The 26,902-nt window shown below is 38.3% G+C and overlaps 2 protein-coding genes across 3 annotated transcripts in view; one reads left to right on the top strand and one right to left on the bottom strand.

Annotated features, from left to right (window-relative positions):
- Positions 1 to 23,755, bottom strand: part of CSTF3 (cleavage stimulation factor subunit 3) — a 52,524-nt gene extending 28,769 nt beyond the window's left edge. For both annotated transcript variants that reach the window (XM_087744038.1, XM_087744031.1), the window contains exons 1-3: positions 23,504 to 23,755; positions 13,669 to 13,770; positions 13,444 to 13,539 (exon numbers count right to left, since the gene is read on the bottom strand). In XM_087744038.1, coding sequence (XP_087600164.1) covers positions 13,444 to 13,539; positions 13,669 to 13,770; positions 23,504 to 23,533 — 228 coding nt within the window. In that variant the 5' untranslated portion in view covers positions 23,534 to 23,755. The remainder of the gene's footprint in view (positions 1 to 13,443; positions 13,540 to 13,668; positions 13,771 to 23,503) is intronic.
- Positions 23,756 to 23,849: 94 nt separating this feature from the next.
- HIPK3 (homeodomain interacting protein kinase 3) overlaps positions 23,850 to 26,902 on the top strand; it is a 115,620-nt gene continuing 112,567 nt past the window's right edge. Inside the window, exon 1 of the mRNA XM_087744151.1 lies at positions 23,850 to 24,643. The gene's annotated coding sequence lies outside the window, so the exon portion shown is untranslated. The remainder of the gene's footprint in view (positions 24,644 to 26,902) is intronic.

Consider the following 26,902-nt stretch of genomic DNA (forward strand, 5'->3'; position numbering starts at 1 on the left):
TTTCCAGAATACTTGAATTTGAGTGTAAGTACAATCCCAGCTAATCAGGCTGCACAGTACTTTAAAAAAAAGCCTGCTGGGCTCCCATCTATGGGAATAGTCCCACTACTCATAAAACAGGATAAAGACAAAAATATACGTACAGGTACTTTTAAATCTACATGAGTTGATATTAGTGCTTAGAGGACTTTATTAAGCTACCTTACACTTGAATAATTGGCTACATAGAGATGCACTGATGTTGGAAAATAAAAATACAGATTACACATTACCATGTTTACAAATGAAAGCTATGTAGATGACATTTCTACTGGGGGGGGTCAGTGCTACACTCTCTTTAATTTTACAGGTCAGCTCAAAATAACTTACACCTTATGTAGGGTTGGTTTCTGGTTTGTGGTTTTTTTTTTGTTAAACTTTCCATGCAATTAGAATTATAAGATTAAAAACCCATGTAAGTCAGCTGTACCTGTTGTAAGACAAAAGACTTGTAAAGAAAACTGTTCATTATGTTGTTCCTATTTGAAATTCACTGGTGTCAGATTAGCAGAGAGAAGAGCTGCTCTGACTTCAGATGTCTGTTTAAAAAAAATGTCATGTTCTAACATTTATTTCACATGCAGCTAGGTAGGTGCACTTACAGTTTATTTCACATCTTATAAGAAAGATGAAATGCAAAAGCCCATCATAAAAGCAGTACAGAAACTCACAGCCTATATAGCCTAGCAAAAGAGAGAGGCGGAACACAACTGACATCCCAGTTTCCTCCCACCTCTCCCCATCTCAGTATATAGAGCAGAAATACCAGAAGTTAGGGTCAAGTTTTTAAGCTAAAGACTCTGATTTTGGAGTAATGAAAGGACATTGGCACAGGTAAACCCCTAGACTTGCCAAAGAAAGGTTAGCCTGGACCCATAAGCTAGAAAGAAAACCCTGCTTACTGACCAAAAATGGAATTACTACTTTCACGTACACCTGTACAGAACAAATAAATACAGCTGGTAGTTCTGCCTGCCTTGCTAGAGAGCACTCTGAATAATTAGCGTTTCTTTTCAGTAAAGCACTGTTTCATACTAAGTCTCATTTCTTTGTTGCTTTTCACAGCAATAAATGAGTTTGCTTCTACACCCTGACACCAACAAGTGGTGTCCATGTAGAACTAGACATATTCTAGGAAACTGCTGTTGGAGACAGCAGAGATCCAGTCAGTTTGATACTTCTTCCCCGTACCCCTCAAACTGAGCATTTTGTGGCTTTTCCGCTATGACTGAAGATTCAGAAACCCCAAGTAAAGTGTTCTAAAACTTTCTGCAAAAAAGACTTCAGTAGATGGAGAGCAGGAAATTATTTGATTCAGACTGTTAGGATAGATGCATTGTTATGTAGACAAAGACTGGACAGAAAAATACAAAATACTTTCAGACAGCATTTGCATTAAAGAATGTTGCAAAATGCCTGCCAGTTTCAAGCACTGCGTTAAAAAATAATATGTAGGCTCTCAGCTGATTTCTTGCATCTAATTTGCACAGAAGCACACAGGGGCTCTCAGAAATACCAAGATAGTTTTCTTTTGTTATATTTGGCTGCTTTAAACTAGGATGCCAAGAGCAGAACTCGGTCTAATGTAAAGACACCAAGCACAGAATACCAAACCACCACCTGTAAAAGCAACATGTAACTAACACGGTAGCTTTACTGATAATCTGTATCACTGGCAAAAAATATTTGGTTAAGTATAAACAGAAAACTGCTACTATAACATAATGTAAACTACCTAAATTGAGACGATGCAGCTCTCAGCAAGGCAGACAAGGTTCTCAAGAAACGGCGTGAATTTCCCCACATTCAAACTTTAGCCTAGGGTTGGAAGACGATGGTGCTTGACTCGTTTTTGGTGTACATCATCATGGTGACGCAGTGTGCTTAAAAGTCCAGTCTGAAGGTTTAGCAACATGGAGAAGCATCACTACAAAACCTCTGTGATTCACTGAATCAGCCAGCGCTCGAGCAGAGAACTGACCTCCAATATAGATCGCAGCAGACAACTCTGCTCACGCTGGTAAAAAAGATCGTAGTCTAGACAGTTTTTAGCAACTCTGAGAAAGGCAAAACACAAATAGTTCCACTGAGTTCAAGCACTCAGTGCAACTTAACAGTTGGTCAAGATTTCTATGGCACAAAAGTACACTCCAAGAGCAATGAAAAATGTCTGACCATGAAGGTTTTGCAGAAACGACAGACTGTTGTAAGTCTGTCACGCAGGCTAACGACAACACCTCATCAGTGCAGGGTCTTCCTTTGATTCAGACCAAAGATCAACAAGAATTATCAAACTTATTTAGAAACACCAGTATTTTTCTCATTAGTAAATTAAAAAAAAAAAACAACACAGATTTACCTTATTTTTAGAATTTCTGCAAATGGGAAAGAAAAAAAAAAATCACAAAACTTTTCTGGGGGTAAAACTGAATTTTAGGAGCATCAGTAAAATAACAAATAAACATGTAACATCTAACTTTGTGCCTTTTTTTTTGTAAATAGGTGAATAGTAACTTTTTTTAACACCTAAGACTAGTAGCAAGAACAGTAGAAACTTTACAGCATTATGAAAAGAGAAACTTACCTCCATCTGCTTAGTGCCAGAAAAATATTTCTGCTGAATTAAAGCCTGTCAGCTAATTTTAAAGTTCCATAGTATCTCCCTTTTAATACTCATCTTTAACACAAAAAAGCACATGGGATATAATTTTTAAATACCAATCTTAAATTGAATTTATAAAAAAAAAAAGCCTGAATTATGTTTAGTGACATCTTATGTGGAGAAATTAAGTTTTTATCCTTTAACAGTAAATTGTACAGTCAGTTTGCTGCTCAGGCTTGCCAGGACTGAGATTTTATCATGGGCAAATACCCTGGAATATTCTGAGGTTTTAAACAACTACTTATGCTGCCCATTCTGCTCAAGTACTACTGTGCAGAATTTCAGTTGACATAAATACACTGATAACATTTCCCTGAGGAACGCTAGCTAGTGGGCAACAATAACGGGCAAGTAACATATACTTACCAGGGCAGCAATTCCTTTTTTTTAGGGGGTGACGTAGGGCTGGGGACACCGCTCCGTATTAAACATTTTAGCTTGCACCCACAGCGTTTTTTCAGGTAACTTGCAACCAAAAAGTCATGAGCTGGGGACTATTTTAGAGTGCATTTTTATAAAGAAAACCTGAAGTAGCTAGTAGGGGTGTCAGGGGCACCTATTTGTCCTTTTTAAGATTCATCCCAGTCTATTTAAGACCAGTCCATTTGAAACTTTACATTCTTCATTATAAATGAACTGTACTTTCTTTCAGTTACTTTGCATATAATAATCAGTCCTCATCACCATGGAGTAAGCATTTCTAGCACAATTTTACAATTAGACAGAATTTACAATTCCCAAAGCCACAGTCAGTCAGTACTAGAATGATGAAATTCCCCTAGTGAAATTAAAACCGCTAGACTAAGACTTTTGGTGTAAGGCTTGCCATTCTAATTTAGTACGAAGGAAACGTTTCTTCATGTACGAACTTGTCAGCACTATCAGGTTATGCAGGTAGACTTTCAAAGCATATTGCTTGTACTAAAACTATTAATTACTGCAACATCTATGGAAAATGTGGGGAGAGGGGTCAATTGACATAGCCAAGGGAAGGAAAGATGCAAGCTAAACTTCCACCAACAAGATGCATTACAAAAGCAATTTTCTGTAAACTTACTCACTGTCACTTATCTTCAACTTACATTAATTGCATGCTAGTAAAAGTGTATAACACCTTTAAGTAGATGAAAGCCGACATGTATTAAATTACCATCATTCTATTCTTCACAATAGTAACATCAATGAAAAGGCTTCTTACACCTCAAGCTCCTGCACTGATACGATGTAATTACGATTTTATCTTCTAAGTATCTGTGATACAGTACAAAAGAGTAAACTGTTGAGATTGAGCCAAATTTCAGGGAAAGTTTAAACGAAACTCAGTTCAGATCTGTTCGTACAACATACTGCGTATCATAGGCTGCTAAATGTGTCTATGTGCTTTACAAATGCAATGCCATTACCATCTCACCAGCAGCCATGCAGTTGCATAAAGAGATGTTAAGAGCATGAGATTTCTTCTGCAATAATTAGGATGTAAAAGGCTTGCCATGGGATTAGTTTTGGAATTTTTTTTTTTTTTAACAAAATCAGGAAAGTTACAGAAAGGTGGAAAAAAGTTACAAATATTATTTCATTACTAGGGAATCTCCACCCTCCCCGCTTTCTGCCCCATCAAAAATGGTAAGCAGAATCATGCTTCTTAAATTCAAAGATGACGGAACCATCCAAAGACAGCTTCTCGATAAGGACTCCTAGGACATCCTTTCCATCTGAAAGATGAATTGCAAGGGCGCATCGAAAGATACGGCCCACAGGAATATCTGAGAGAGTCCACAATTCTTACAGCAAATACACTTCTAATTCTGCCCATGAAAACATACAAAAATAATCTTTTGATGGATAGGGAAGAATGGAAAGAAGGCAGGCCAATACTGGGTTCAAGACAACAAAAGTAAAGCAGGGAATCTAACTCTGCTTTTCCCATCATTTACGCACTGCATCATGTTTTTGCGCTCAGACTGAAGCTGTATACAATATAAAAAAATTCCGTTCATTGTTATTCTAAATATATTCCACTTCAAGATTATGTACAAATTATTTTTGTAAGTTGAGTACCTATAAACTTTTAAGTACTCTAAGTAAATTATCTGTAGACAATTTCCACTGATATGCTCATACACTCAGATTTCTCTTTAGTATGATTTTAAAACAACATTAATTATGCTGTGTGACCTTATACATAAACATGTATACACACATCAACAAACATGTATACATATACATAGCTTGAGAGATTCCTGAGGAATCCACAGGCATGGAACCTATAGTCATCTTGTCATTTAACCATAAAAACTAAAATAATCAACATTTTGTCAGTGAATTTTAAATAGTGCATTTGATTGTTGCTTTACCTTCCGTTCTAACTTTGGAAATACTAAGGATGCTTTTTTTTTTTTTTTCTCACTTCTGATCCATCACTGGCTTAAACAATATTTACATGTGTGTATATATTAGGGAACAAGCCCTTAACAGAAGCTGCAGGGATGCGGAATTTGACAGGAGTCAAATAAAACATTCATTTCCTCTCCTTCATATAGCCTAAAAGCAGATTTGAGATGAATGGTATCAGTATTAAAATAGGACAAGTCACTTCATAGTTCAAATTCCAACTCGAAACTATTTTGAAAACATGCTAAACCAGCTCCTAAATTAAGAACTTAACTGGAAGTTTTACCAGCACCCATACATACACTATAAAATGCCACCAACTATAGCCAACAGTGTTATACATTTTATTTCTCCAAGCAGGAGAAATAAACAGAAGATGGGGGGTGGCAGGGAAGACCCTTGCAACTGTTTGTTCTTTGACAAGGCATCTTCCCCTTTCCTAAGGAAAACAAAACAAAGACCCAGATACACTGAGCTGCCCTTTTTCCTATTTGGTCACACTACGAACATTTTAAACATACTTTGTTTCATGTATATAAATGTAGTTCCATTGAGCACAATGAAGTTAGCTCACACACTACCTTCACCATGTCTGTTTTACCTGCAGGACAGCACATTATGTTAACTACATACCTGCCACCTCATTTTTGTAAATCTAACCCATTTTAATCTCTAAGTAGAGTTTATTTTTATTTTGTTTCAACAGTAAGAACAGTGTTTGAAAATCTGTACTTCCAGCAGAGATGAGATATGAAAGAAGTTGATGGCTTTGCTGCAGTCTGGACATGTAAAATACTAAATCAAACAACTAGGCATCATTTTGCAAGTTATCTTTCTAGTCCAAATGCATGACTTGCCAAGTATTTTTTAAAATTTATTTGATATTCATTCTCATATAAACCAATACAGAAGTATCAGACTGTGTAAGAGTTTGTTCTGCTATGGTCACGGGTTAACACTTCAAAGAGCGTACAGTCATTTCTCTTTCCAGTTTCACACACTGGTTATTTCTTATTCTCTTATTTCATGCACTAATGCAAACCATAGGGAACTGGAAAGAGTAAGCTGCCCTCATTAGAAAGTCTAAGTCATTATATAGTCATATTACAGGAATCAAATGAGGTAAAACAGTTGATCCTCCATCATACTACTGAACTTCTCAAATTAGTTGATTCAGAGGAACAGTTTGAATTAATAATGATAAAGCCTATACAATTCAGATATATGCATAAGCTCCATAACTGTTTGACCGAAACACAGAGCGAGCATGAAAGTGTGAGTAAAATTGCCACGCTTCCTCAGCATACCAACCACTCTAGCTCTCCTCCTTTTGGAGAGGTTGAAGATGTTAAAGCTCTGAAAGCCTTTAGCCCAGCAGTCAGTCTACAAGAGCTTTGGTGACAGGATCTGCTAATAGATCAGCAATGTGTGCTCACTGGAACTTGTGAAAACTAAGATTAGTACATGGACCCTGCCGCAGGGCTTAGTGCAATCCACTTCTAAGGAAACAGACCCAGAGCCAGACAAAATGTTTACACTTCAGTTTAGAAGTGAGTTCTATTAAACAGTCTTGTCTCAAGATGCAATAGGACTCTGCTCTATCGCAGTGTTACTGAAAACTGTCACAATCTAAATTTAAAAAGAACATCTTTCTACTTAAAATGCCTATCCTTAAACTGAAACATTTCTGATGCCACAGTTCCAAGGAACTCTGGAAACGCTCCCATGCTTCTACATTATGAACATCTGTCACTACCAAACTAGTTAAACCACAATACAAATCAGATTCCAATCACCGTAAGATCTTCTCATGTGTAGTTAACTGCATGTATACAATGTGCTACAAAAAACATGCATGCCGTCTGTGCAATGGTACAGTTATGCACCAATGCATGTAATTTCTTCTCACTTTTGAATTGTTTTATGTAAGAAAGGAAAAATGTCAAAGCTTGTGGTATTAGGTACACAACACTTCACTGCAGAAGTCCAAAATTGTTACTGGATGTAGAACAGCTGTCACACTGAGGCCATCAGTGAGAAAAAGCATACTCTAATAAGGGGAAAAAACCAATGCACACTCTTAAAGGAAGACCATTTGCACTAACAGGACACAGAAGTGCCAGAATGAATGGCTCGCCTTCACACAAGTTTCTAGGCTAAGAGAAGCCACTGTATTTCATCACAGCAGTGACTCAAAACCTTTTCATAGTCTGCAAAGAGACTGTGCAGCAAATAAAGTCAAGCATTATTTTATGTAGTAGCACTAATAGAGAAGGTTTAACAGAAAGTGTTGGCTCAGCCATAAGGCTTCTCAAAATCTGAATAAAGAGCATCAGGTAACTCAACCAGCTGACAACTGGAAGAGATGTAGAATCAATGAGAAATTATGATAATAGCTCCCTCACCCATGCAGATGAAGACAACCAATCTGTAGCTAATACAGGGTACACAAGAAAGCTGTAGAATTTTACTTCTGGTTCTTTCAGGTTCAGACATGAGAAAGAAGCTCAAGTTTGTGCCTGACCTACCTAAACACACATTTCCCCCTCAAAATACCAACAGAAGGACCAGCAAATGACTTCGACAAAAGAAAGCACACAGTGAGAAAAGTTTTCACTGTCCTCATTACACTTAAAATGAGACTGCAAAAGTGTTGTGAACAAGAGTTTTATACAACTAACAATTCCAACAGGGATGTTTCTGTCACCCCACACGGAAAGAATACAACAGAAGAGGAAATAGTTCATGTTTATTCATGTGAAAACAGCAACACACTATAGAAGAGGGTTCATAGTATATCTCTTCATTAGGCATCACTTCCACTTCAAAAATTAAAATTTCTAACACTTTCCCATGATATTTTTTATGATCAAATACAGAAAACAGAATTATAAAGAAACCCACTAGTGTTGTATCGCGCATCTTCTGAAACTACAAATGTCAATTATGTGGATAACTTTCTGATATTATACAACTTGTAGGACCATGGCAACTATGCAAGATGTACGTGCCTGTATTTACATATTGAGCAGAAAAGACAGGAAAGAAGTCGCATTCGCTTTCTAGTGCAAGTCTACAATAATCACACAGACAGAACAACATTTATTAACAGGAATGGAACAAGTCCACACATGAGTAAGAAAAGATCATAAATAATACAGTTGCAAAAAAGATTAAAAATCTCAGACTGAGGTAGTCAAGAATGTGTAATATGGACATTTGTACAGAGCGCCTGCACAGCAGTTTCTCAAAAGCAGAAGTTTACTATGAGAAATGTGGTAGACTAGCAGGGTGGGCATGCATTATAATGGGCATGTCTTCCATTAAGAAATTAACAAAGATCAGCTAGCGATATATACAATGTTTTCAGTTGAAAGCACCACTAAACAATCTCAGCCAAGAAGTCTATTCTACTTTGACTTCTGATAAACTCCAACTTCATCCTGACAGAAGTCAGTTCCCATTTTTCCCCAAGCAGAAGAATTTTGGTGGTATAACAACTTTTTTTCTGAACTCAGAACCAGATTAAAGTAAAACAGGGGAAGAAAATGCTTTGAAGAAACACAAACATTTTAAACAAAAACAATCATTTTTCTAAATGGTTTTATTTACATTTTTCATATACAAGAACGTTAAATGATACATTCTGACTAGTATCCACACCAGTGTGAATTACATGAATTAAAGATACTGATGTATTGCATATGATGAAATGCAAAACAATCAACCCTAAGCTTTGGTCCCGCCCTCTGAATCCTCATACAGCATCTGGTTTGTTACCGAGACATCTAGAATTCAACGTGTTCATATCAAATAGAAGTTATCTGAACAAATATATCTAGTTTCATTTCTTTAGAACAAGCAGTAACACAGGAGTCCTACTTGCAAAATTCGCAAGACAAAAAATACATATTAACAGCCAAACACTTTACACACATGTTACTAGCTTTGTAATTTATTGTTTCTAGACTTGGGATATTTGTCAACTGTCTTGTGCTTACGATTTTTCAGTCTTTAATTATGGCAACCTTTCAACCCCTACTAACAACAGTTCAAAGTGGTCAGGATATAATGCAATATACTCAACAACAAAAAAAGGTAAAAAGGTGTGGTGTGAACTGGCCTGAAACATTCAGGACAATTACAGATTAAAGTTTCCACTTAGAGCAACTGGAACTAAAAATTCTTTAATCATTAAAAAAAATGTTGCAAATACATGAACACAGTTAATAAATGTGCTTAAGAGGATTTTCAGCCTGGTGATTTCTCAAAGGAAACTAGCAGAGAAAAAGGTGACAACTTCAAATGCTTGCTTCAGAACTACTGAAATATTTACAACACTGGTAAAGTAAAAGCTGTTTCATGTGCATGAAAAGCATTATCAAGTCTTTCTGTATCTAAAAGATGATTCAAACAGTCGAAGAGACAAAAGAAATAGTAATAGACAGCTGGGCCTATGGGATCATAGGGTGTATTACATCAGAATTTATTTTTACATTTTTGTAGCACCTTTTAGCCAGATGCCAAAAGCACTTTAATCACTAAAGCAGGCCTCACAACAACCCTGTGAGGTAGGTAGGTATCTGTTTTAATAATGGCAAAACAGGTTAAATAACTTACCCAAGAACACACAGCAAATCAGCAGAGCAGGCTAGAATCCAGATCATGTGATCTATGAATTTAACATTATGGCACATGTGGGACTGAGGCTTACATGTTCCTTTAAAACTGTGAAAGAGGCACTGACGTGTGAATTGATTCAAGTTTTCTGGAAGCAGATTTTTATGGAAAAGGTATCAAGAGAAAAATATGCTTTAAGCAACTAGAGGAAACAAGAGTCTGAGTAAGAAGAGTGGCATTACTGTACCACTTCCTAAATTTCCGTAGATGCAGAATAGCACATTAACTATTTTACTTGCTAAAATACGTATCAAAAATAGACTACATAGTCTGTGAAATTCACTAAATGAAACTCTATTCTCACGAGTCTTAAGCATTCAAATGCTACGACCCAAAAACATTGTGAGCTGGGAGTTGGTTCATCCAATTCTATTATTTCTATGTCCTGCAACTGCTTCTTTGAATGTCAGAAGAAATAAGAACCAGCGTGAGAATCAAAATTTTTTGACCAATTCAAACTTTAATAGTAGAGTTCCCATTAACAAATTGTCAAAGCATGCTCTTCTGAGTTAATCTCCATGTTCTACTGACTACCAAACCAGTCATAATAGCAAGACCAGAGCATATAGATCGGTGCTTGGCACATGAAATGGAAACATGAAGTATTCAGTTACTTCAGCACAGTCTGTATATCAATAGCAATAAGTTAGATGATACACTAAGTGCTGAGCACTGCTTTACACTATATTCCACTAGGGAACAAAGTTGTACACAAAAAGGAAAACAAAGTCAGTGAGCTGAACAAACACTGTCATAAAAACAAGAGGTAATCACAACAGTAAGGCCTGCACTTAGAAGTTTTACATTACAAAATGAACTGGCATATGCAAGGAAATGGTTTCTGTTCGTGTAGATTATAAACAATGATTTCTACTTGAAGATTGGAAGTGACTACAAAGAACACACTCCTCTAGTTAGGCAAAGGGAAATTTAAAGATTTCTAACAATTTTATAAAGAATACAGCTGTTAAAGGGCTAATTCCTTTTTTGTAAGGCCATAATCATAACCCTCACCCTAGCTCATCTTCCAATAATAGACCACCACTACGTAACAATATTCAGCTCAGATTTATGTCGTTCAGAGGAAAAAATTCTCTAGTGAAAGACAACCTGCCAGAAAACAGCCCCCACTTCCCTCTCCCTTTTTTTCTTTCTGTGATGCAAAGAGGAAACATTATCATGTTTAAGAAGTGATATGCTTGTTTTGACATCAGGAAAAACGCAGCTCACAGATGACTGAAGATTTAGCAATTTTCAGATTTAAACACTGAGGCAGTGAAAGTGAATCAAAAGCAACGCTAAATAAAGATTTACCACAGGTTTACTTTCCCAACTCAAGGCTGGAAAGATACTTCTGAACTGTCCAAGAGAAACCTTCTAGCAGGAGGAGACTACTAAGATTTCCAAGGAAAAAAGCTTTTGGAAAATACCTTCCCTATATTCATTGTAGATCTTAAGGCTGCAATAAAAGAAGCCTCAAAACAATTCCTCTATCTCAGGTAGCCTTCAAAAATTATTTGAAGTCTTAATTTATATTCAACCACGCTGTTAAAAGAACATTTGAGAAAACATTTCATTTTGAATTTACTCTCAGATGGGACTGTTCATATGATACACAACTTAAAACAACACTGACAAGAGTGCCCAATTGTGTGAATGTCTATTTTTTAGAGAAAAATTTGGAAATAAAAAGTTATTTCAGCTTATAGCTATAAACGGTTACATATATTAAAAAAGACAGAGAAAAGCACGTTGCTTTCTAGTTAAATCAGTCACTATGTGAGTTTTGAGAAGTTACTGGAACCAGGAAAGAAAAGTTGAAAATCTAAGTCAACTTTAAAAATTTGCCTGTGAAGATGGAAGATAAATTTCTAAAAAGTAACCTCTTACATTTCTTTCAAATATAACCCTTTTCAAGTGTAACCTCTACCAGAACTCTACAGTTCATGTTTTTCCATTGTTTTGAATAACAGAATCATATATTCCATTTCTCTTATATTTGAAGTGTAGTTACAGGCAGACTCACACACACACGAGCTACTGATCTTTACGCCAATTCTTTCCTTCTCAAATTTACCTTGTGTTACCTGGTTACCATACCTGCTGGGTAGAAGCTGATCTTCCTTCCTTGAAGAAGCAGCACGTAAAAAATTATACCCTAGACTATTTTAAGTTTTGCCACTGTTAATATTTCCAAGTACTACTAGATTATAAATTAGTTAAAAGGTGTCGATTAAGGGAGGTAATGTCTGTCAATTCATCTCTGAACACGGTTCAAGATGAGAAGCCTCAGACAAGAAGCTTTACACTGATAATAGTACTTTCTGCTTAAAGATCTACAACATAGTACAGGCTTTCTGAGGCAGTCTTATTCAACTTCAAATTTGAGAAATGGGAAAGATCAAGGTTTTAAATAAGCACAGAAATCAGACAACTTAATGTAATCATCAAACTAGATTAGATTCTAAAGACTAAATCCTGTAGCAAACATTGCAGGGTACAAGAAGCTAATGGATTTGGCTGCAGGGTTCCAAAAGGAAAAACACACATCTGTATGTGTTAGTGCAGTCACAATCTCCCAAATATGTGCAATCGTCAACATTCCAACTACTACTACAAGCTACTGGAAACAAAATAGTGAAAATTCTACAATATTTAATTAGGTAATATTAAATTTAGGTTGCACTCTTTTGCACTATAGCATCTTACTAAAAATTGCAATATAAAAATTTGTTAGATTCCCATGGTCCCAATTTCATTCAATAATCTTCAAAATTTACTGCCAGAACACATTTGGATACGTAATTTAATGTAAAATAAGATACGATAACTATACAATGCAGTTTTGCCATTCAGATTGCTGCTTAGCAATTTTCACATAAAATGGAAAAAAATTTAGCTATCTCATTTCTCATCTACAGAACACAGGTCCCCACCCCTGTAGTCTAGCATGTAGAAGATCTGTCTCTTAAGAACAAATGTGCAGCTAGAAGATGCCCACAGAAAGCATGTGTATTAGTATTAAATATCAGCTACAGAAAATAAAAAAAAATCCAATTATACAGTGCCTTTCATGGCATGTCATTAAAGACTGTTTAAAAGATCAATGCACTTAGTGGGAAGTTTTATACAGTTATGTAAACAATCACAGTTTTGTTGGGATTTTTAGAAGCTAATGAGTTGTGCTAATGCATTTTCCCAGCATTTTCATTCAAGAAATCAGCTTCCATCCCACACCCTCCCTGAAAACACTGTTCACAGAAACACTCAATTCCCTAAGAAAGCAAAAAAATTAGAAGATCCAAACATTCACAGAAAGTCATTCAAATAAGTTTGTACGTATAAATAAAAAAAAGTCCTCTAAATAAATGACACGGGAGGCAATAAATTGACACGACAAGTAAATAAAAGGCTAAAGCACTCCAATACCATTGAAACGGTTTTAATGTTGTTGCAATTCCATAATGCAACAATCATCAACTCATAAAAGACCCAATACTTTAGAATTCATTTTAATCACTCCTTTGTACCTATTTTACAAAATAAAGGCAAGGCATATTTAAAAAACCCTTTTTCCTAGATATTATGTGCCTATCTTATTTATGCTTATGAAAGTGTAAACTTAAACTCCTATTAAATATTATATAAGAAAAAAATGTAAAAATATTAACCTCTGCTTCAATGTACAGTTTCCAGAATCTGCCAGAACTGGGGAACTGGGCAACAAGGCGTTCATAGGTCTTCCGTGCTTTGTCTATAGGTTGATTCTAAAAATTGAAAATCAAAACAGCATTTACAATATTATGATTTATGTAAATGAATATGTTGATTTTACTCCAGAACCAAATAGTGTGAGTGGACCATAGATAAGGAAATGTAATCCTATGTCACTAAACCTGTGCCTCTCGAATGAGAATGCTCCAAGCGTCAAGGTCATATGGATTTTCTTCTAGTTTCTTTTCAGCTTTCTTCACTTTTTCTGGGACATATTCGGCAGCCTAGAAAAATTAAAAAGACGACATAAGAGATCACAAGTAGAGTTTGAAAAGTTCTGTTCCAGCTACAAAGTCAAGCTAACAACAACATTCTGACAATGTAACATTCCAGATCTCAGTTTTTATGCTGGAGTTACTAAATTGTAACTTTATCTGGAAAACAAGTTGTCCCAGTAAGATAATGCACTCTTACCACAACAAGTTCTACATATTTGGTGAGGCAGCAAAAAGCTAGGCTAAACTGACTAGATGTTTCTAAAACACTAGAACAAATTTGAGTTTGCCAGAAAATTTATTGCACTATGAATTTTAAACACTTTTACCGACCTGCAACTTTTAGGATGCAAAAAGTAAATTCAGACCAATTTTTCTATTACAGACCTCAGTCAAACAAATCCAAGTTACTGCACGAGTCATTCTGTATATGCAGGACAGTAAGTATTTCATATCACAAGTTACAGATTTAACAAGAAGACTAGGAGATGACAGTTCTAGCAGCAACATATACATGTTATCCAAGCACAATTTGTTAACTTTCTGATCTGTCAATCAGTGCATTCTTACAGTTGCCTTCCTGTAACTTTGGTACTAACTACCTTAAACCACTTTTTTTACACTCAGACATTCATATTGGAGTTTAAAAACTTTTTTTGATATGAAAAGCTTTACCAAATTGAATGTTAACTTGTTGGCATAGTTACTACTACAGTATAGGCTTAAGTGTTCTTTTAAAGACTTGTGGAAATATCTTACTTTATGATCTCCAGAAATTTTTTTTCGAGATTTAACGCTGTTAGCACAAAGTAGATGAAAAAAATTACAGTCTGATGATCACATACAGACAAGGCTTAAAATACATGCTTGTTACAACCCCAAATGATACAAAGTTTTTTATTAAGCATGAAATATTGTTCTGACCTGTACTCCAAACAGCTTATTTACTAACTTTCCAAACTCGACTCATTTTCAGGCAGATGTTAGCAGTCCGAAATCACACGATCAAGTAAATTCTTGCCTTCGTGAGATGTAATGATAATAACCTGTAAATTATTACTACAAGACCTTTCTTGTGAAATTTTACAAGTCAGCTACATAATTACTGTTAGAATATACGATTCTGTATTGTATAGCGAAGTGTGATTTATTTACTGTACAGAAAATTCTAAAAAAACCTGTCCGTTGCCGAAAGGTTGTTTCAAGGAAATAATTTTAATTCTTAATATTTGATCTAGGTCAATACATAACTCTGAAGATGAAAAAGACAGCAAACAGGACAGAGAGAACTGATGCTCCTATCAAAGGTGCTATCAAACTTATAAAGGGAAGGAGAAGGTAACTAGAGAATACAGAGGTATGACGTCTAGTAAAATTAACAAGCATCACTATTGAGCATCACTATTGCACATCACTCCTGAAGGAAAGCAGATGTTCCAAGAATACAAATCCGAGGTATTATTAATGGATTTTACTGGAAGACCATTTACAATGGCATTATATGAAGATAAGCTGCCAGTGAAGTGTCGTACAAAACAATGACTTAAGGAAAGAAAAAGCTGGGGTTAGCAAATGCAGTAAGCCCGAGTTACTTAGGAACATCAACTTTATTTTCAGGAGTGCCCTGCCCCTTTGCTTTTGTCAGCCTCTGCAAATGCACTACTATACAACACTTGCTTATGTTATACATTACAATTCAACGTGATCATTTAAAAAAAGCTACCATATTTTTGAATATTTTTCAGCACTACCAGTTTTGTGTCAGTCCTACTAGCAGGATGTAATTCAAGGCATATCTTATAAAATGGACAAATTATCAAAAATGTTGCAGAACTGTTAAACTGACATGTAATAGCAGCCATGCATGGAAGTGGAAACGAAAAAAAAAATCAGTAGGAGGGGCTTTACAGGAGTTTAAAGACCATTATTCTTTTTGTTTCAGTTCTCGAGTCGTTCTTAACATTAATTGCTCAGTGCAAAGCACTGTAGCTTGGAAGGCAAGTATCAAGTCCCACAGCAAACAATTATAAAATCATTTTGATTAAAAAATCAAATAAAAAATTAGTAGCTCAAAGGTGTCTGCTCAAAAGTAGTAAATTTATAAATTTCCATATGAATATTTTTACAACCCTAAGTCCATCAAAATTCTGACTCTGTAATACTGCATGGTACAGTTCAACTGATTTAGGCTTAAGATGCAAAACACAGTATGAAATCAACTAGTGGTTTTATTTCTTCCAAAATGACATCATAAAGGAAGACGGCATGATAGAAGACAGCACTGAAGCTGAAATTTGCAAAATGTAAAGACTATTTATGTAAGTTATCTCTACAGATGACCCAAAGTTGAAATGTTGTTTATTCAATAAAGCACTAATTCAAATTCGCCCACACCAGTGGTAAGCATTGCTTCTCATTATATTACATCTCAGCAAAATCTACCTGTCAAATGTTCAATCAAGCATATAATGTTCTGCATTCAATTAGACAGAAAATGCCTATCAGGAGTACTATAATGTCAGCTACAATTAAAAAAACCCCCACCCTACAAAAACAACTGGAGCATTTGTGGAAGCACAGGGTCCTGCACTGTAAGTAGTAACTTTCAAACAGGAAAAAGTAGAATGGGCCACGGAAGCACACCTCAACTATTTTAGTAGTAGTTCAGTTGTATTATCTCAAACCTTTCCATGTGACACACAAAACGCAGCTGACACTGCAGTGAAACAATTAAGGCTTCCAGGAATTTGATTTCACCTATGCAGATGTAGGGCAATAAACTCAGAAAGGCTGAAATAAATTAAGCTGGTGAAAAAATAAATGCTGATGAGATGCATAATCATAGCAATCCTACATTAATGTTGTATGTTTGACACAGGACTCCTACTCTGTATAAGAAGCATAATAAAATGTTCATTCTTTTATTGGAAAAAATAAAAGACTTATTTCCTAAATTAGCAAATATTCACTTTGCAGCAGCAGATAAAGTTCTCATGCAGTTATATAAGACAAAAATTATAGGAGCTCTGCAGAACTGAAAATAATAGGATCAGGGTTTTAAACTGGACTGCTTGGAATTCATTGTACCTTATGGCATATGTAAGAAAACACCCAACTTCCTAAAGCCAGCGAGCACTCCATCTCCAGGATGAATAAAAGCCATCCACATTTCAGAGAGGCAAACTGCACTGCAGGCAAATCAGTGTCTTGGTTATATCTGAGCCAAAACAAGGCCTCATTACCTTGCACCTTCACAAATTATAACTCCTAATATACTGGAGAACTCAACACTTAGGATTTCCAGTCTGGACCATTTTGCCAGAACTAGGAATGTCAGCAAAGATGCCTTCAGTTACACGTCAGACCTGTGAGGACATCTGCAAGCATGCAATGAAAGGGAACAAGGAGCTTGACTTTTAACCTAGCTCTACTATAGCCAGAAAGACATTCGATCCCAGTTTTGAAAACTGCACGTTAACTGCGCTCTGTGCTTAGATCTGTTGTTATCACAGTTCAAGTGTAAGTGGCGTTTGATTATGTATTTTTAATTGTACTTGCACAACAGCCAATATCCAACAGTGTGAATACTTAATTCTTGGGTGTTTGCTCACTGCCATGACCCTTCCACTAGATAAGCATTTTCAGTCCCTCCCTCTGGTTAACAGAAGCACTTGAGTTACTCTCATCCCATGATCATCTATAATCCTGTAACAAGCCAGTTCAGGGAGTTAAATCAGCAGAAAAACAATCCTATTAGAAAAGTGATTAACTTTCTAACGGTTCAACTCCTTGATTTCAGGATCAGATGCGATGCAGAATAAAGGATGCGAAACTATACAGGACTTCAGCAGTCGCAACTTAAGATCACATTAAACTACCGTAAAACTGCACTTAATTGGGTATATACTGGCTTTTAACTTTTCTTTGCTGCCTGAAAAAAAAATGCTGCAAAGAATTGTTGCATACAAACTGGAAAAATACTTTTTCCCTCTGCTTTTGATAACGGTGTTCAGTATACCTCCCACATAATCAGGCTTCTATCCCACAAACAACCCACTCAAGGTCACACAATTTTTTTAGCACTGCATGTTCCATGTCCACAGGTATCTGTATTATTACCACCTAGTGTGATTCACAGCTTCCCTTTTATTATTTATACACAGATAAATAGCAATGGATTTTTAGTTTCACAGGTACTAAGAGTGTAGAATGATCTTTATGATCACAGTTTTCAAAATCTGAAAAGACCTAAAACCAAATTATCCAACAAGAAGCCTAAGAGCTCCTTCCTGCAAAATAGATCAATTGCACAAAATCCAAATTTGAATTCATAAAGGATGTCTGAGGGAACAAGAACAGAAGAAACAAAGTTGACTTTTAGTATTTACTAAAAGTTATTTATCAATCCCCTTCAAGGAAAAATTCTTGTTTTATACCTTACTGCTAAAAGCAAGAGTTAACAGTTTCCCCAGGCCTCTGAGAATGAACCCTCATGACTCCAAAGTGTGTAAGAAAATACCTAGCCAAACACCTCTTTCAACTATCCGCACCACCTAATGCATCCAATTGCTTAAAGCATCCTCCTATTTCCACAAAAGGATCTTCTGCAGTGAAAAGGAAATGTATTTAAACAGCTGTTCCATGTGTGAAGTGGCCAGTTTAAGATGCTTTAAAAACTACCACTAATTATGAAATGAGAACTTCTACAAACAAGACATATAGGCCCTTGTATACAAAAAGGCAGTAATTTTAATGGCTGGTTCAGTCAAATTGGTTCAACATTCAAAAGGAGTTACATCCATTAAGACAGAAGCTACTGTTTGGAGGTTTTGGCTGGCTGTTGCAGTTTAGCATAGCCGGGACTGTAACAGACCCAACGGATATAATTTTAAGTATATTAACATGCAACTTAACAAGCATTGTTAGTTGTCCAGTTAGGTTAATTTACAGGTTTGTCTAGCCTAAGTTTTTTTTCTTAAAGTTTAGTTATAGCTGTATGTGCACAGAACAAATTTTAAAATCCTTTCCTTCAGTAACACATCCCTTCACTACAGTTACACCTTATCAATCCTTGCACTTTCTTAAATCTGTTTTTAATGCCTTGCCTTCTTCTATTCTACCACTAAGTCAATTCAACTGTGAACACAACCTTGAAAAAATTTTTGTCCTTTGAGACTAGCAGACATAACCCAGCTTATTTATCTTAAATAATTTAACAAGGATACTTTTGTAAGTACTGCTCCCCCAGCCCCCATAATCTGGGCTGGTTTACATCTCTGAACAAATCAAGAGTTTTAACTTACTAATGATTTAACACTCTCTCCTCATGAGATTATTTCCCAAATGTTAGCATTTAGACAGACACATTTCCCACTTTAACTTCTTAGTATACCTGGAACTGACTGACCCTGGATATGCAGCTACAATATAGAGATTGTTTATGATTGTGTAAAAATCGGAAAAAAACACCGCATTACCAACTCAAAAGTCCTCCTCCACCAATCCTTGCGTTCATTCTGTTTACAATCCATTCCTACAGTAAATGTAAACAGTGACAGTAAACCCAGTTTTACTATATATCATATATAACAATATGCTCTTAGAGGAGTTTCGTTGAAATGGCTCCACCTGAGATGTTAAACCCACACAATCCTGCAAGATTAAACTTCTGCTTTCAGTATTCTGCTCAATGACATCTATTTTTAAAATGTTAAGGTAAAGTTAACTACAGAAACATTTACTATTGCATTTAGGATTCAGAAACTTACATGATGTAGTATATCAAACAGACACAAGGCATGAATGAGAGGAAGGAGTAGGAAGGAACAAAAGTACCAGTAAGAAACCAGAACAGACTGCTTTAGAGGTCTTTTCTATAGTCTCAGAGACAATACAGACATCTTTTTTTCCACAGCTCAGTCTTGGACGAAATTCATATTCATGTAAAGTAACATGGATCACAGACTGGGGTATGTATCTTAGAAACAGTTACAGGAAGCGTGAAACGCATGTTCTAGCCTTAAAAGATTAGGGGGAAACTAAGGCAGGGGTAAAGCAAATATTGCATCAAGTCTTCAGATACAATTGATGCCTGGCAAGTATATATTTATTAAGTGGATAAGAACAGTGGTTCTGCCATAGTAGAAAGAGGCAGGGAGTAAAATGAACTTAGGTCTTGTTAGAGAGTTCATGAACCAACCTCCACACAATTGAAATGAAACTAGATGTATACATTAAGGTCCAGAAAAACATAAAGGCATGCACAGGTGCAAGCATGTACTCTTTGTAACCTCAAAACATGAAGAGGTTGGGAAAAGCTTGTCAAGGAATTTTCTGGCAAATAGTGGCAGATGCAGCCTTTCAGTCTACAAATGTGGACTTCTGTGATATCAACAGGGCTAAGTGTTTGGTATTCTAAAAACCCACCTTGGAAATTCTGGTTTGTTAAACATCACGTAGGCCTTGCCAGGGGTCTGGCAGGGACCTGACAGATTTAAATCCCGACATCATTCAACTGGTTCTGCAGAAATTAATTTGGGTCCAGCATAGTTAACACAGTGCAAGAATTTAAAATACACTGCAATAGTGCTGGCTTCATCACATTTCTTTGCCCCCCTGCCCCAGTCTGTTCTACAATAATGATGGAAGGAGGAGACAACCTATATAAGTGTAGTTTAGGCTCCTGATCTACACAGTAGAGCAGCCTGGAGCTAAGCTCAACCTGAAGGCAGTAAAGCCACACTTCAGTTGCACTGCACCTGTTACAATAAAGCCTCCTAAACCCCAGCTGGGTCTTTAACCTTAATACCTCTACTCTCCCACCCTCCCTACATCCAATACTCCACTCTCTGTTCTTCCTTCCCATACTACCACAACTTTGTACTCGCCGGGGACAGCATGGCAATTCATTTTTCACCTGGCTGCTTTTGGAAGTCCCTTCCAAACCCTAAGATTTGGAAAGCAAGATGCAGACCCCTCTGCGTGTCAGTGAGTCAGAGCTAACAATTCTGATTTGTCAAATATTTTTAACGTCTGCATCATATGCTACCATATGTACATCTTATGTACAATATAGATGTAAATTAACCATACAGTCACTCCCTTATACTGATCTAACTATGCGACTGTCAACGAAAATGGCACCCAAAAACTCAGAAGCTGGTCGTGGAAGCAGCAGCTGAAACCTGGAACGGGAAAGCCAGACTCAATCCCACCTCTGCCTAGTTTCAGCTTCCTACAGAAAGGATCATTTAAAACCATAAGAATATTGCGCATGTAAAGCCAGAGAGCCCTTCAGATAGCACTAGGTTACAATATACAGCAGCTGCAGTGTGGGGAAGGGAGCAAGGCCCAACTGCCCCAATCACAATGCTTTGCTGTTCCTCCTTCCACAGAGACGCAGTGAATTTAGGTCTATCACGCTCTTTAAGACCACAGTTAGTCTGACATCAACGCATACTTAAGGTACCCCTGCCTCACTACACAACTGGATGAGTGGTAGCCTAGGGTGCAGAGAACTTCATGGCAGTACTGCTAAGGACACTGACATCTAATTATGGCCTATCTTAACATTAGCAGTAAGAAACAGAAGTCTGACAGGGTAAGAAAAAAAGTGTAAATGACAACTTAGTGAAACTGAAGAAAATTGATGAAAGGGAGGTAACTGACCATAACAAAATTAGAGACTTCTAGAAAACCAGAATCCAGAAGCCTTCATAAAGATGATGGAGCAGGAACAAAAAAAATTAACCCAGCCTATAAAAGAGTTGGTTTTTTTTTTATTTTTATTTAAAGTGCACCCAACATGAAAACAGTAATCACAACGGGTAAAAAGGATGAACCTTAATATGGATCAAAAACCAAAATTCAAGCCATATGTTAAACTACATGCTTTACATAGGCTGCAAATAATGATTTGCAATTTTTTGAATGCTAAAACCCTCTGTGATATGGCATCACACTATTAAAGCTGTTCCTTTCCAGAATAGCTTTTACTTCAGTATGCAGACAATAATTCAACCTTTTGCATATGAAATTCTCCCTTGCAAAAGAAAATAAAACTTTAAGCCAGCATTGTTTTTCTTTAAGTTAAATAGTAATGTATTACAAGCTACAAAAACACACTACTTTAACCAGCAGCTTAATTACGCAACTGAAACATCAATATAATTTAAAAAAATATAAATTGGAGTGGGTAAGCTTAAATGTGAAACATATTACACATCAGGATTATAAAAATTTTATTATTCTTACTTCTTTGTAGCCATCTACTTGTGATGAAGTAAACCATTCTGAAGAATCTCTTGCTTAAACATACTACAAGTATATTTATTAACCTGACCAGCTTTGAGCATACAGGCTGGTAATTCATAGGATATATTCCTAATGAGACAGAAACTGGTTATTTTACATTCTGAGCACTTGTCTCTCCTACACCACCACCCCCCCCCCCCCAGAACTGGTGATCTTACAAAGACTTTACATGCCACCCTTTCAGAGTACAGGCCCAGACACACAGGAACATAACCTGTTTTGTAAAGAGACTGACACTCTACAAAGAAAAGCTTCTTAAGAGAGCACTAAGTCATCAGCTTAATTTTAAGTGTTTTTGTAGGATACATTGGCCACTAAGGCATGCCACAGTGTTATCAATCACTCCTCCCTCAGTCAGGAACTTTCATCCCCACCCCTCCAATTAATACCAATTTTAAACATAGCCCTAACTATTAAAAAGACCTGTTTAGAGAAATTCTGCCAGTAAGTCGGAGGTAGTTCATGGTAATATCAGACTTAAAAAGATGATGTACAACACCCTGATTCCACCTGCCTAGAAAATAAGAAGTTATGATAAATACATATTTTAGTATATTAAAACCAAGCCAAAACCAACTGAAACAGTAGTTATTCCCCCTCCCCCAAGAGCAAGAATGCTGTACCACAAGGAAGATTCTTTATTAAATAAGTGTATTTTGTTTGCTTCTAATTTAAAGGTGTTTTAATAATACCTTATTCTGGAGGAAAAGGGTATTGTTAAAGAGGCACACAGCCTTATATGTTAAGTGCATATGTTCAGCAAACAGTCACTTTACAAAACACTGCAAATGCATCAGTGTAAACTGCTTATCCGGGTTTCAATTTTCTTCCGGAGTGCGTGTACTCAATGACCACGAATAAATGAGATCAGGAAAGCGAAGCTCACTGGAATGCCTATTGTCCACCTCGACCTGAATTAAAACTTGCTTACCAGAAACGCGAAAGCTGAGAGAGACATGGTTTTCGGAGCATTACGGGTTTTACGGAGGGCGGACGCTGGGAGCGGCTCCGCGCACCCCCTTCCCTCAGCGCAACGTTTCGCTGACGGAATAAAGCCGAGTTCCTCAAAATGGGTGTGTGCGGCGGGGGAGGGGAGCCCTTGCCCGACCGCGCCGCCGAGCAGACCGGCAGGGCTTACGGGCGCAGGCAAGAGGCAAGGGCCGCGCCCCCGCACCCCGGCCGCGCTCCCCCCTCGGCCCCGGGGGCGGCTGAGGAGAGGCCGCCAGCGCAACGGCAGCTGCGGGCGGCGGCCGGCCCCACACGCTGCGCCATACGCCCAGCCCCGCCGAGGCCTGCACAGCGCGGCCACCACCGGGCGGCCCCGGGCCGGGCCGCCCCACCGCCGCCGCCGCCGCCGCCGCGGCGGCGGCCCTAGCCCCCACTATTCTCCTCAGGGAGCGGCCTGCGACCTCACCCTCCTCCTGCTCACCTGGTCGCCGGCGGCTCCCTCTCCGGACATGGCGTGTTAAAACAGAGCTGGGGCACAGAGGCCCCAGATAAGATTAAAAACCCCTTTAAAAAGCGCCCGGCGCTGCTGCCGCCGCTGCGGGCAGCTCCACCGGCCGCGCCAACCGCTGCGGCCCGGAGTTCCAGCAGCGTTAGCAACAAAATGGCGGCGCAGCGCCTCCGGTCCGGCTTTCAGCGGGGGCGGGGGGAGGAGCGGCGCCGCGCCGCGCGGGGGACGCCGGGAAAAGCCAGGGGCGGTGCGCGGGGAAGGTGGCTGGCGGGAGGAAGTGCGTCACGGCAGCGCGCGGTCCCCGGGGCGGAAGTGGTCAGTGAGCGCGTCCCGGCGGGAGGCGGCCGAGGGAGGCTCCCATGGCGAGGCGGGCGCGTCGGCCCGGCACCCGCGGCGGGGCCCGGCCTTTCTCCCCGGCGTTGTGGGGGGCGGGCCTGGCTCCCGCGGGCCACCCCGCTTGCCTCCCGCCGCGCAGGGGCAGGGCGAAGCACCGGGGCTCGCCCCGGAGCCGCGAGCGGGGCGCTCCCTGAAGGGCGGCCAGGTTGGGCCTTGTGGGCCGCCGTCGTCGTACTCATGGCGCTTGTAAGGGTCGCATTGTGGGCGTTTTCTCCTATCGGTCGGTCCCTGTTTCCTGGCGGAGCGCTTATTGTTGAAACTCTGAAGGACAGTGGGCAGAAACTGGGAGGTTTTGGTGACCTGTAGCCCTGGCCCTGCGGGCTCGTCACGGGCTATTTCGTTAACGAAGCATTGCCTCTTGAACAGTCGCGTCTTTGCAGCAAGCCGGTACTCTGCCCTTGGTGAGGTAACGTCAGCAATGTCTGCTAGCAGTAGACCCCTCCCTTCCACCTCACAAGAGCTCTCGTTAATCAAGGAGGCAAGTTCAAAAGACAGGCTAAGAGGTCATCGTCTCAAAAGACCTCAAGGACACAGGAGACAGCTCCCCCTAAAGCTACTTAACTTTATTTGCAAAATAATCGCCAGAGTCTGTCCCTGAGAGAAGGGCTTTGAATGGGCCACTGCAGAGAAACTGTCTGCTATATGAAACACATTCATTGAAGGAGGCTTGGCAGATACCAAGGTGAAAGCTGACTTAACTGCCTTCACAACAGCAGTGTAAGTGTTCTTGAAATTGTATGATACAGTCATATTTATGGAGAAATACTTGAAGTAACTTGATACTAGCACTCTTTGGGTTCCTTTCATCCTCATCTTCCAAAAGTCACCTTCTTAAATCACAGTAATGTGTGGAAAGAGGACATAAGAACAACATAATATGTAACCTTTTCTTCTGAAGCTTGACCCCCCCCCAAAAAAGGGAGCAGATAGTAAACTTATTTGACCAATCTGTGGAGTAGCATTTTTCTTCTCCGTATTGAAGAATTTTGATTCTGTTATTCTTCAGAAGTGAAATACAAACATGCCTATCAGTCTGTTGTGATAGATAAGCTGTCCTGTTCTCTGATTTCTTGGAGAATAGTGATTTTTGTCATATGAGGCTAATTTGTTGTTTCTTATGGGCTATTTCTTCCATGTCACAGCAGATTCTGTTTTGAGAATATTTGATACGTAAATACAATTTCTTTGCAAAAACCTGCATTTCCAATTCATCAGTGTAATGTTTTTCCATTTCCCATCTAGGAACCAATTCCTTGTAAGTAATCGCTTAAAGCAATGCTGGTGAAACTTGTAATTAGATAATATGTATGTTATTCTAGGTTTAGAGTGTCAGCTGTCTTACTGGCCTGGTTGAAATTTTGTTCTAGTTGGCTTTTTGTTCAAATGTATTTCTAGTCTAATTTTAGCTGCTTCTGGTTTTGGGATTGCCTTCTTTAGTTTCATAGAACGAGAAAGGTGTTTTTGAATGATCACAGCACCAATGACTTCTTGCTTGTCTAACAGAAGGAGTTAGTAAAGAGTGATGCCTAATAAGTGATGCCGAACGTCATTAAGACTTTTGTTCCTTACCTCCTATAGCTCCTCATCCCACATAATAAAATAATCTGCTATCTCTTAAACTGGTGGTGTTCTTGATTTCTGTAATTCCATGCATAGAGCAGACCTCAGGCAGAACGCCAGCTGCTGTAAATACAGCTAGTGCCTATTCCCTTTCTGTCAAGTGCTGCTGTGGCAACTTGAATGAGTTGCAGCTCTAATTCGTGGTCTTAACTCTAATGTGTTAGTTGGAGAAAATTAAAAGGAGCAGTAATGTACAGAAAGAAAATTAAAATTTAAATTCTTATCAATACGTTGTACCTTACTACTTCAGCCCTAATAGCTTGCCTTGTTTAGCAGTTAAATGTGATCTTTTTCGCAACTGTGTGATAATGAAGATGTTTGTATTTTGGTGTGAATCTCACAAGGGGCACTATTACTTACAAAACCTGTATGTAAATGATGGGTTATGTTTCAAAGTAACTTTAGAATGTTTCCTTGTCTTAAATTTAGAGTTTAGATATAACAGTGTTAGCTTAACTCAAGTTTTGCCTCGCTGTAACTTAAATTTGGGCCTCACGCAAAAGTCTACTGGCTTGAGTTCAGTAGCCTTGTAAGTTTATGTTAGTTGACCCATTTGACAGGCTGATTTGGAGCTTTCTTGTTGATGGTATGGGAGCAAATAATGGGGATGCAGCAGCTAAGCTTACAATTACTTAGTTGCTAATTCCTTCTGCGTAGCTCAAACGTTGTTTTAGAATGTGGCTGTTCCTTCCCTTCCTTCTGAAGCTGAGTCATCTTGAGTGGAGTAGCTCAAGGCTTCTAGCCCAGCGTAACTGGAACAGTGAAGACATGATTACAGGCCTGTCTGCTTGGGAAGGCTGCACTTTAATTTTCAGACAGTTTGTGATATCAAAGCACCAGGACATTGCTAATATGTACTATGCTGTAGTGATTCATGCTTAGCTCAGTAATTGACATGATACTTAATGGCAAGCTATGAGTTAAGGAGTAAACTATTGTGGATTATACTGCTCTGTAAGTGAGTGTTGCGGAAACTGAAAACAAATCTGAAACTGAACATGAATTCAAGACTACTATACCTACAGTTCAGTGGTACTTGTCTATTTTTTCCAAGCAGAAATATTTAAAAATTATGTGTCACTTAGAAAAAAACAACGGAAAGAAAGTGAGATCTTAAAACAAATAGACGTTGAACCTCAAAGGCTGTCAGGCCAAGATCTTGGCAAACCATAAAGTGGAGCAAACTTGAAAGGAAACTGCTTTCACAGAGTTGGGGCAGTGGTTATCAAATAGAGCTGACATACCTGTCTTCCAAGTGATTTTAGCTGCCACAGCAGATTATTTTTTAATACTATTTATGAAATCGCAGGTTTTGTGCAACCCTTTTAGTGCAACTCTATAACCACTAAAAACATT

The sequence above is a fragment of the Nipponia nippon genome, unplaced genomic scaffold (assembly GCF_047370975.1).
Source record: "Nipponia nippon isolate SJK-2023a ecotype South Korea unplaced genomic scaffold, ASM4737097v1 scaffold_10, whole genome shotgun sequence".
In the NCBI taxonomy this organism is placed as follows: domain Eukaryota; kingdom Metazoa; phylum Chordata; class Aves; order Pelecaniformes; family Threskiornithidae; genus Nipponia; species Nipponia nippon.